Genomic DNA, 12,573 nt, shown 5'->3' on the forward strand with positions numbered 1-12,573 from the left:
AATATAATTAATAATAATTTTTAACAATAAAAATTAAGAAATGGCACATAAGATAATACAAATAGTTAATTTGAATAAAAGATAAAATTTTGATTTTATTTTTGACAGTGTTTCTTCCTTCGCATAATAGATTTTAAATTACTATGAGAAATCCCAGCGGTAACGAGGACATGTGTGTTGGTGGACAACAAACAACTAGCTACGCTAAGAGATCTATAGAGACTATACTGCATCATCTATAATCAAACAGGAACATAAAGCTACGTAACGCACACGTTATAGTGGAATGTACTGATCACCATCGACGAGGAAACTTCGTTGGGAATAGGTTTTCTCGTCGATCATACTTGCGTTAAAACACATATGATACGCCTACAAGGATCGTAAATGAAAACTCGATTACTCGGATAAGAAAATATTGACGGACCAGTTCGAAAAATACGTTAGTTTGAGATTATGTTAAAGCAATTTACTAAAAAAAAAAAAACGAGAAAAATAATTAATAGAATAACGAATTAATGGAATAATAGTCAAATTTACATTATTTAAATTATGTATCTATGCTTTAAAAATATTTTTTTATTATTTATGTAATGGATAATAAAGAATGAATTTCAAATAGCATCGTCGCATTGCGATACTAGGCGAAGAATATTTAATCTAACAAGAATAAAATAATAAAATTGGAAATTTTATATGAGTAATTAAACTTTCATTTGACAGTGGACTTTTCTTAAGAGTTATATTTCCATTCGATGCTTCAAAATGGACTTTCCTCAAAAGGGGAATATTGATTTTCCGAACCGGGCCGCCGCCGTTGTCAGGGAATAGCAGGCAAGAGACGTAGAAAATAAAAATAAGACCAATGCTTATCTATAATGTGAACTGAAAATATTATTAAAAAGCATTTTACAACAAAAAATAACTAAAAAACAAACAAAAATACGATTTACAATTAAATTAAGAACAATCGAGTTGTATCATCTAAAAATAATAATACAATAATATTATAATAATATTAATAATAATAACATAACAAACCAGTACAAAAAAAGAGGAAGAAGAGTGGCTGACAGCGAGAAGAAAAGTGACAGTGTCGAAACGGTAATTCGTTCTCATCTCTCGCGCGCATCGCGGAGCGCGTCTCATTCTCGGTGATAACGCGAGCAATGCGAGCGCGCATACGCATATATAAAACACACGCAGGCACAGTAGTAACATATACACACATACACACACGCATGTACGTACATCTCGCGGACTCTTACTTTGGGAGTAATGCGTAGGAATGGAATTTAATCTCTTGTCTTGTGTGCGCGCGCGCCTCACGGCCGATTACTGACAATGAGAGCGGCGAAATAGTGGTAGTGGTAGTGATGGCTAGCTGGCAAGGTGGCGCATCGTCTCTTCTCAGTTTTCGCGTCAAACGCGTTAATACAATATAATAACGGTATAATAACTGATTAATAAGGATAATAATGGAATAATAATAATAATAATAATAATAATAATAGTAACTAAATAATCGATAATAACTAATTAATAATAGCAATAATGATAATGATAGTAATGTTAATTAGGGATCAACGCATGTTTATGCGACATAAATACTAATGGACAGATACCTTGTGATGCCGTCTCGATGGTGCAAGCTTCCTCTATGCACCCCTCCCTTCCCTAAATTAATATCCCCCTTCCTAGAGAAAAAGATTTCGAATTACAGATATTCCATATTCGCGTCGTTCTCTTGGCATTCCGTCTTTGTCAAGTTATTTAAAAAATAAACGCGGAGGCGCGATCGATTAATGTTGAAACAGCTTGACGGTTTGCCCGAGCCAACGCGAGAATGGCGCTTAATCAAGAGACTGAAACAGAAACATCGAAACAAAATCGCGATATAATGAAAAATGTGAAATTGATCTAAATAATTCTCGGTGATCTCTGCACTCGTTTTCTCCGCGGACACCCTGTTAATTTTTAATATCCTTGTTCATCCTTAAAGTTTCGTCCTGCATGACGAGGACATTCCAATCGGAAAATGTCCAGAATTTACGGTCAAAAATAATATCGAATCCTTCGTTCGAGATGGCAAACGACATGTAACGACAGGTGCTACTCCGCGATATGATTCTGAGCGTTTACGCGACTCGAAGGAAGAAGATCGAAAATGCTCACGGAATGTCTACGGAATTATTTCGGACGAACAAGGATAAAATTCAACGACGATCACCTGGTTCGGTAGTCTTTAATTGCATAAAAAATTAAAGGATTCACGATTCAACATCTATTTTAGTACCTGTATCTGTCGAATATCACATACTTGTTCGTCGCAGATGCAAAACGTTTGTCGTACATCATAATTCGCGTGTCTCTAAATATTCATTAACGCACAAACGTCAGTTATGAGATTCATAACATTCATACAAACGTCACTGAAACTTAAATATTTTTTTGGTCACATGTACTCTTCTTCTTTAAAAGTCGTTTATGCTTGTAAACAGTGACTACAGCAGGTACAAAACGCTTAAATCACAATTCCTGTTTCTCGAATTATAAATTCGGTAGATTGATCGAAGGATTAAGTCTTTGGATCAAAGTCTTTAATCGAATGCCATGAATCTTCAGACCGATTTCGTAAATATCATCTTGTTGCCAACTTAATCAGATCGACTACCAAATCAAGCGATCACGAGATAGCAATATAATCGCGAATTATCCCAGGATCTTCGACTGCAATCGATGACGAAACTATATGAAGACGCGGAAATGTTAAATATTAATTATCGCCTGAATCTTAATCGAATTACGGAATCAATTATTGAGAGATCGTTATTTCTATCCACATCTTAATCTATTATTCTATTTAAAAATCTGTCATTAATTTGAAACAATCCGATACTCGATCGAGTCATCAAAAATTAATTTTTTTTAAAATTCACTAATTATCTATGTGTAAAATGTATGTAATATTCTCAGTGGAAAAAGAAATAACTTTTTTTTTAATAAACGATTGGGTGCAAAAATCTGAAAACTTTAGAGCAATCTAAGAATTTTCCAAAATTTCCAGGATTAAGTTGATATTTGAATCAATGAAGCAATCTCTGATGATCTCCAAAGATCCTGACATAATCCACGAATCTTCATTTTAATTAGATCATGCCAGCTAGCCTTTTTCTCTTCATAATACAGGGGCGTTGGATGATGTCTTGTATCGACAATCGAAAGTCGCAACACGTTAATAATAATAGAATAATAATAATACAATAATATTAATAAAAAATATAATAGCAAACATGCACGGAGTCGCGCGGCGGAGTTGTGAGGACTTCCGCGATTGGCGATCCATCCAACAAAATATATTAATACTATAAGTTTTCTTTTCAAGTGAAACAGACGCCGGCACAAACCTAAAACGGCTGCGCGCGGCAGTCGGGTGGGAATCGGAGGGTGATGGTGGTGGTGGTGGTGGTTCTCATCGTTGGTAGTTCGGGTAGATGGTGGTTTCGTGAGAATTCAAAAACATAAGCGGTAGCAACAACGCATTCTTTTTTTAAGCGCAGCGACACAAATGAAAAAAAGAGAAAAACAAAAGTTGCATCAGGCTGTAATAACATAACTATCGAGAGAATGAGATACAGAGCAAAAAGGAAAAGTCTTATACTGATTGCTAAACCGGCTAATAGCTACTATATGCGCTACGATACTAACTACGCTAATAAGAAAGAAAAAGGAAGAGGATTTTGCCGTAAAATGGGAAGTTAGAAACAACAATGACAATTCGTCTTCTGCTTTCGTATCGTTAATGAAGATAGTGTGGTTACGTTAAAACGATTGCGTTATTTTGCTATGAAAGTCGAGAATGAGCCTCGATTATTTAACTATGATATACGCAATCGGCTTCTTTTTTTTTTTACGCCTGAATCAAATGCCAAGCATCCTATTTCTTTTCTTGAGATTCATTTCCTGTAATACTACACCATTCAGGTCTCTATAAATTTCCTGCGTATCTCCTTGAATTGAACAATCATTATTTCTATTAGAGTTATTTGCGTTATCTATAAGTGAATTCAGGATCTCATATTTAAGCGTTTAACGTTACTTGGTGCGATTTTCCGCGAATACTCCGTATCGCGATATATATTTAAACGTAATGAATAATGATACCGTCAATAAGCACTCAGCATATACTCGCCGACAAAAGTTATTAAATTTATCACGTAAACCGAGTGAGAAAAGTAATTATTGACCAAAAAGTTAACGTAGGTCGATGCGATTTCGCGACAGAACGATGGAGACGAATGTACTGGGGGGGGGGGGGGGGGGGGGAGGTGCGAAAATTACTTGAGTAAAACTGATCAATAATAATAAATTGAAAAGACAAAAAAAAAATAAATGCGTGCGATGACCGTTCAATGACGTTCAACAAAACGCTGTCATAGTTACGAAATGCACCTCAGAATGAATTTCCGTAGGAATTGTCGATAACCGTTACAAAACGAATGGGAGAGACGTATGAGATGGAAATCGAAAGGCAAATTTATCGGGAATACAATCTATCGATCCGCAACATGTAAGGTGTCCTGTCGTCCGGTTACTTAGAATCCGCTTCTATTCTCGCATCTCACGGATAATTAATTGGGTCAAGTTGATCTCGGATGATCACAGTCCCAAATGCGCCCATACACGATTCAACAATCTTCGGCGAGTCTGCTACCCAAATATGTCGATATATTATATAATATATATATTATTGTATTGAAATATAATGATGAAATTATTAATGTCCCCAACAATTTCTCAAACTATCTCCGCAAACATATTATATATTGATAACACATGGATCAATCTGATGTCTTACTCAGTAAGATCGAACAATTGTCCATAGAAATAACGTACGAACAATTTGGGAAACAAAATCGTTTAAAACCGCGGATAAGATGTGCTGATGATGTATGAGCTAATTCGAAGCTTACCGGAGTAATGAGAGTATGCAATAATTACTCGCGGCAATCAGTCTCATGTCCCGTGGGACAAAATCAAACCTGTTGAAAGCGGTTTGCAGAAAATCGTTGGATCTCGCGTAGATCTCAAAACGAATCTCTCACGAGATATACATCAAAACGGATGTTCGCGCGACGAACGGACATTCCTCGCGAACCTCGCACGGCATTTGGAGGGAGACATTTCAAGCGCGATGATCGGAAGCTGACCCGAGCGCGACGGTCGCGATCGATCACCGTCGAAGAGAGTAACAAAAATGATGATACGCGCGTGGATTCGGGCACACGTAACAATTCGATGCATGTGTTAGTGTGGACCATGTCGTCGCGACGAGTGGAAACGCACTTCCTGATGTGATCGTCGGACGAGGTCTCAGAGAGAAGACTGTGGTTAGTGTGGGAAATGGGAATGGGAAGGTGGGAGAAATGGTAACGGGCGTGAAGGGAAGAGGATCGGAGGGTGGAAGGCGAGGGGGGAAGTGACTAGCGGCGGCGAGCTCTACAACTAAACAACAACAACAGTATTTTCAGTATTATAACAACATTAACAAGTAAGTTATCGCGTACGCGCACGCGTATTCATAGCGCGTACGCGCGAAGAAAGGAGCGCGCGCGAATTTTTCGGGGTAGGGTTGACGTCCTCTCTCTCTCTCTCTCTCTCTCTCTTTCTCTCTCTCTCTCTCTCTCTCTCTCCCTCTCTCACTCTTTTTCTTTCTTTCTTTCTTTCTTTCGCGGGTTCTAAACAGCCCGGCATCGCAAGGGCTATACATACAAAGCGTCGCGGCGCGTTTTTCCTCTTTCTTTCCGCTCGTCCACGCGGGACAGCTAAAGAGGGACAGCTCGCGCGGAAACGCGGGGAGGATATCGAGGGAAGCGCGCGCGTGCTTTCTCGCATACCGTCGGTGATGTCCGTCGTTCGGCAGAGTCCAGAAGAGGAGCGCCTCGGGAAAATTCCGACGAGGGGACTCTCATTTTCTTGCCGCGTAAACGACACTCGCTCGAGAGTCGGTTCCTTGAGAGAGTCATGTATGAAGCAATAAACGGTGCGCTTTTTTCTCATGGTCGGCGTGAAACGTCTCGTTGGGGCGAACGAAGAAGGCGATGGATAGATGATGGCGAAGATGGTGAGCGGAGCGCGCGGGCGTTGACGATGAAGCAGCCGTAGAAGACAGGCGAACGTAGGTGAGAGGAAAGATCGATGAGATCGTGGTAGCCACGCGACCGTCCAACGACGAAGAGCGGCGATGATGATGGCGATGACAATGACACGATGAAAAACGTTGACACTGGCGCACGACGATCATCGTCGTCGTCGTGACGCGTCACTGCTCTACATGCCAATCGGCGGTACCTGTACATAGCGGTATATGTACAGCCGGTAATCCTTACTGGCCAGTACGACCGAGCCGTCGTCCATTAGCGCCACGTCGAAACACTGTGCGTGCTTCACCTTGCTCTCAAGAGCCGAGACCAACTGACCGTCCTGCGTAAAGATAGTCAGGTTGAAATTATTATGATTGTCCGCTATCAGTATTTCGCCGTGCGTATTGATGCCTACGCCGATCGGATAATTGGTGATACCCTCACCGCCGATCTGTCGCAAGTAAGAGCCCTCGTAGTTAAAAACTTTGACACAATGAGCGCGATTGTCGCTGATGAAGATCTCCTGTTTATCGTTCACCACCACGCCGTTCGGGAATTCGAGATGTTTCGAGCAGCCAAATTTTTGTAGAACGTTGCCGGTCTGATCAAAGATGATGACACGCATCACTTTGCATTCTACGACGACGATTCGTCCTTTCGAGTCGACGGTAACGCCGCGTGGATGCTGAAGGATGTTTGCGCCGAACTTGCGTACAAATTGACCGTATTGATTGTAAATTTGGATCTGATGAGTCGGTGAACGTTCCGTAACGATAATGTCACCGGACGTCTTCACAACGGCAACGCGATTTGGATAAAGTAATTGGCCGTCGCGTTTGCCACACTCGCCAAATTGAAACTTGAACCTGCCTTCCTTGTCGAAGATCTGAATACGATGATTGTTCGTGTCGGCAACGATGATATCGTTCTGCGCGTTTACCGCGACACCCGACGGCTCGGTGAATTGACCCTCCATCACGCCAAACTCACCGAACTTACAATGGTAGATCATCTTCTGTCGTTTAATCTGCGACTTGGGCGGGAATATCGCGGTGGCGGACATCAGTTTCGAAGTCAAGTCGAGGACGGAATCGCCCGGTGCGGCGTTCGTCGCTACAGCTACCGACGGCATCGCGAAATGATCGTTCGTCGTCACGACCGGATAAGTGTCACTACCGCCGTTGCTCCATTTCTCGTACGGATTAGCATTCATGCCGTTTAAGTTCACGTCGCTGATCGTCGTGGAGAACGGGCCGAGACTGTTGGCCGAACTGAAACGTTTTGAGATCACGCTGCTGACAGTGTCGATCGAAGAAGGTGAGGATGACGAGCCGCAATTCATACTGGAGGAGATCAGGCCGTTACTGTAAGTCCGATCTAAGAGAAGACTGCCCAGAGAGCCAACCCCGCTCCCGGGTCCATTGCTAATGTTGCTGCTGCTACCGCTACCAATGCCGTTGCTCGACAGAGCGGTAGGTCGTGCGATAGGTGGTTGCTTGCCGATCGCGTTATTTTCACTGTTACTATTACTCCGAACGTAACCGAAGGTATTCCTCACTCCCACTTGTATCGCTTGATAATTGCTGACAAATTCGAGGTCCGCCGTCTGATTGGCAATGTCTGTATTTGGAGTGTAACTGAGCAGTGATTGGAGCTTAGCCTCGAGGATCTTCTTGACCATGAGGAAATCTGTGATGGTGGTAACTTTGGTTACACGCTCGACGAAGTCGCAAGTCTGCATCATTTTGTCCGCCATCTCATTGGCTCGTTGGGAGAGTACGTTCAAGGAGATTTGCTTCGTCGAGAACACCGAGTCGAGTTCCTTCAGCAGCTCCTGCTTGCGCTCGTCCAGCATCGATCGGTAGAACTGAAAAGTATCGTTGATCTCATTTTGCGCTTTGTGATACTGCACCTGTAGTATCGCGGTATTATGGTCCGTTGCTTTGACCGCCGCACGCGCGTCCGCCGCCTTCGAGCGGCACTCCTGGACGATCCGCGACAATGCTTCCAGTTGTTGCGAGCCTACTTCCGTGACGTGGGCACAGTCATGTAGCGGCGCAGTATGCTCCGTCAGCGTGCACTCTTTGCAAATTGGCACATTGCAGCTTCGGCAGAAGTACTTGATTATCTCCTGCTTATGTCGCAAACAGAAGTGTACCTTCTCGGCGTTGCCACCGTTGTTGCTGTTTCCGGTGCCGTTGATAACCAGAGTATTGCCACCACCACCACCTCCGCCACCACCACCGTTACTGCCGTTGCAGGCGCTTTTAGGCAATTCCGTAGTCGCGGTGATCGTGTTACCACCGCCTCCACCACCGCCATTTCCGCCGCCACCGCCGCCACCACTGCCGCCGCCGCCGCCGCTACCGACGGTCTCCAGCTTGGAATCGGCCAGGTTCAACAATCGGTGGCCTTCAAAACAGAGCATGTATTGATGTGCCATCACGCAATTTGGACAGAGAAACTGATCACAATCGTAACAACGCGCTACAGCGCCAGCTTCAGTGGATTTGCAGCCGGTGCAGCGGATGCGACTGGTGCCACCGGTGCTACCCAATCGGCAGCGCGGGCACGGATCTTCGCCCGACTTTGGTGCGTCGAGGCACAAGTCGCAGCTGTCGACGTCGCAGATCGCCGAATCGCTAGCAGGCGGCGAGCTGCCGCTCACCGTTACTGGGGACAGCGAGACCGGGGACCCGAGGGAATTTGCGCGCGATTCCAATGAGGGTGTCGGCGAGGCCATCTTCAGTCAACCGGCATCCCTGCAAGCAGAAATCACTCATATTTATATCGTGTATCGCTACATTTCCTATGCATCATTATTATTATATTATTACAGACTATTCTTTCAACGAATTACATACAAAATTTTCTTCTATCTCTGAAACATTTTAACTATTGTATCATTAGTTCTGTCATTTTATTTAACAGCTACAATGTTTATATACACACGTACGTTTTTCGAAATTCTCTTTAGAATTTTAATTTTCCATTAAAATGATGATTTTATTAAAATGTCATTAATTATTAGCGTCGTAACTACGTAATGATGTAACCGAGTGTGCTTGTATTTTTCCGTTATGTAAAACACGCTAGTATAAAATGAAATTTTAATAACGGCGCTTTGCTAAGAGTAATGCGAATTTCTCTGTACACTTTACTTCATCCACCAAAGAGTTTGCAGTAACGAAAGAGAATATCATATTATTCTGTGTCCTATCGGTAATAGTATCTACTATAACAGTATAATAATTATTTATTTAACTATCGGTCGCTCCCTGACTGTTCCTCGAGAGAGACAGAGACAGAGACAGTGAGAGAGAGAGAGAGAGAGAGGCCGCTGTCGTTGCAATTAATTATTATTATGGTGTTTCCTATCTCAAAGGTCTCTTTTATTGCGATTCCCACGCGTATGTCTGGCTACCTCTCCACCTTCTTCCCTCCGCACCCCCGAGGCGCAGCGGTTATTCGCGCGGTTCACGACGAGTCCCTCTAATTAAATCGCTCGAGCCGGACGGCCATGTTTCACCTGGCGGTCAGAAGAGGACAGAGATCGTCCAAGCGGCCGGAGGAAAGGGAACGACGTGCGCCGGCGGCGAAGGAAAAGGAAGAATGAGGGAGGACTGGTATAAACCGCGAGTCCAAGGTCACGAATGCGAAGGTTATCGTACTTCTCTCCCACCCGGTCGAGCGAATTTATCGGATACCGTGCGACGACACTCGCTTTTCCACGCTCGAGAGAAGGAGGAGGAGGAGGAGGAGGAGGAGGAGGAGGAGGAGGAGGAACGCGAAAGAGGTAATGTCGAGAAGGAAGAAAAGAGAGAGAGAGAGAGAGAGAAAGAGAAAGAAGAGGATCTTTTTGAACGTGTTGAGGTTGTCTAAATGAAAATATCGTTTCTCGGAAGTTTCGTGCATCAACCGACATTAGGCCCTGTTCTTCTTGGCTAAACTTTTGCACCAGTTCATCTTTCTTCCTCTTCTTTCCTCTTTAAAAAAAGAGGAAGAAGATAAACTGATGCAAAAGTTGAGCCAAGAAGAACAGGGCCTATTATCTCATCGGTGCAAGAAAGACTCGACAGAAAATATCGTGACGTTTTTTCCCCCCTCAAAATCGTTTTATAAATCGACTTATTTCATATTTCTCAACCGAGGTCGAGAGCAATGGGCAAAATTCACGCGATAATATTAGAAACAAGATAGCGAAGCCATAGACAGAGGAAGAGAGGAAAAGAGGGGAAACCGCGGAGGCGAAGAGAACAAAGAGCATCTTGCTCGCGCGCTCCAGGAAACACTTTCTGAAGTTGCTGCACCGGCGAGTCCTCGCTCGCGAGTGCGACTAGTGCGCGCCGTCTTCGTGCAAGAATTTCGATTAACTCCCGAGATAAAAGGTGAACGCTCCTGAGGGAAGTGTCCGTGGTGCCCGAGGTCGCCGGAAAGTCGTGTTTAACATACCGAGGCCGAGGAAGTAGCGAGGAACGCGCGATGAACTCACCAAAAGTGAGAATTCACGCCATTGTGAAGAAGCTACGTAAAACAGTATATCTATGTGTATACATACACACACATACATAAAATATCTTCCCGTTGAAATAATTTCATGCAAAAAATATTCAGCACGCATATTTTAATAAAATGAATTATTTGGATTGTACATATCAACAATAGCTCCTTTGAAGCTTCCTTTGCAGCTTTTAAAGACAAAACGGATTTTATGAGATTTATTGAGATTAAAAGAGGCAGCATTTTATTATCGAAAATAATCACGGTTAACTTTAATACCGATATCAATACGATGTATATAATAAAAAAGCCAATCGCAAATTGTTGAAATATTTAACTTATAAAATATTAATAATAAACTACTTAATGTATTGTTTACGTAAAATATGTATATTGAATATATACACTTCAATAACCAATGTATATAATTGAGATAGGTCGGGCTATGAAAAGAGCGAGTATGTTTTTTCACTTATTTGTTAGCTTTTTGAAGTAAAATCTGGAATACGTTAAAAATACATGACTTTGTGTAAAAATTTATTACTTTATGTATTCACTCAGTTTATTTCATTTGAACTTTTAACATCTGTCTTTGAACATGTACGCTTGAATTGTCGGGAGAAGAATATAAAAAACGTAATTTCAAACGATCGTGCACGTATGACAAATCACGTACCGCGACGGGATATAACGAGGGAGGAAGAGGAAAGTTAATTCTTTCTCGCGCGAGGGGATGAAGTGTCTGAATAAAAAATGCGACGGGGGATCAAGGGGAAACGGGGGGCGCAGGAACGTGTCCTTGGCGAGGATAATTCCCGTTATCGAAGTACCGTTGCATTTTCGAACGCGGATCGCGCAACCCCACGGTTGAATGCACCGTGGGAAGGGGTGGCGGACGGCGCGTCTGGTTTCCATGGTAACGCTGCATCGACCGCCCCAACCCTTCGAACCGGAGTTGTTCCGACGAGGGTCGAGTCCGTTGCCGCTCGTGATGGCGGTGGTAGCGACGGTGGTGCGGCGGGAACCAAGGGGGATGGCAACCGCCCTTCGGGAACGGTAACCGTTGGTGCATCGCCCTTCGACGCAGCCTACTGGTGCGTGCTTTTCTACTGGGTGATCGAAAAGAACCTCGAAAAACAGGAGCAATCGCGAAATGTACAGTTAAAACAAAAAAAGAATCGTTAAACAAAGTTTTTCACTTTGTTATCTATCTGTGACTATTGCCACAGCGATAATCACTGATATTGACGAAGCTAAGATTTTAGAAATGTTCTTATCGATTATCAATAATTTAAAACTTCAAAGATTGATTATAATATTCTTTGTGAAAAAACGCGCTATTCTACAGCGTTTAACAATATACACTCTCACAGATTTTTCTATGATGGATTGTTCCTCCGGTGGCAATTTAAATAATGCTTCGTAAATTGATTTTATTGATTAAAACTTTGAGGATTGATGATTCTCTCTTTTTTCTCTACTTTAATATTTGAAGAGAACTTAACTCTTCTTCAAATTTTACAACTTTAGAATATATTCAGATGGATATTTTCGAAAAATCGAGTTAATCGAACTATCCTATAACTAGTGAAAATCTATGTCCACGAATCTACGCTCATCGGGAATTAAATGTCAAATAGTGTTCATAGTGTCAGCAAGACTTGCATCGAATGTACTACCCAGGGCATACATACATTCTCGCGTGTACTGCGGCCGGTAATTTCAATGTCACTGCCGGATGTTTCTTCAGCCCCAAACGAGGGGAGCGGTCGCCACCTGCCCCCTCCACCCTCTCGTTTGATTAACGTTATTTTGCTCGACGGGCAAGCATCGACTACGATCGATACATGGCGCGGCGGCGGCGGCGGCGGCGGCGGTGGCAGCGATATAGTCACGTTTGCGAGTCGAGGAACAAGGAACGAGGAACGAG

The 12,573-nt window shown here is 42.9% G+C and overlaps 1 protein-coding gene across 2 annotated transcripts in view; it reads right to left on the bottom strand.

Moving 5' to 3' along the window:
- Positions 1 to 3,017: 3,017 nt before the first annotated feature.
- The window catches only part of LOC108752621 (brain tumor protein), a 69,055-nt gene continuing 59,499 nt past the window's right edge, over positions 3,018 to 12,573 (bottom strand). For both annotated transcript variants that reach the window (XM_018493589.1, XM_018493588.1), the window contains exon 2: positions 3,018 to 8,905. In XM_018493589.1, the coding sequence (XP_018349091.1) occupies positions 6,331 to 8,886 (2,556 nt within the window). In that variant the 5' untranslated portion in view covers positions 8,887 to 8,905 and the 3' untranslated portion in view covers positions 3,018 to 6,330. The remainder of the gene's footprint in view (positions 8,906 to 12,573) is intronic.

This window comes from Trachymyrmex septentrionalis, unplaced genomic scaffold (genome assembly GCF_001594115.1).
Source record: "Trachymyrmex septentrionalis isolate Tsep2-gDNA-1 unplaced genomic scaffold, Tsep1.0 scaffold60, whole genome shotgun sequence".
NCBI classification, from domain to species: domain Eukaryota; kingdom Metazoa; phylum Arthropoda; class Insecta; order Hymenoptera; family Formicidae; genus Trachymyrmex; species Trachymyrmex septentrionalis.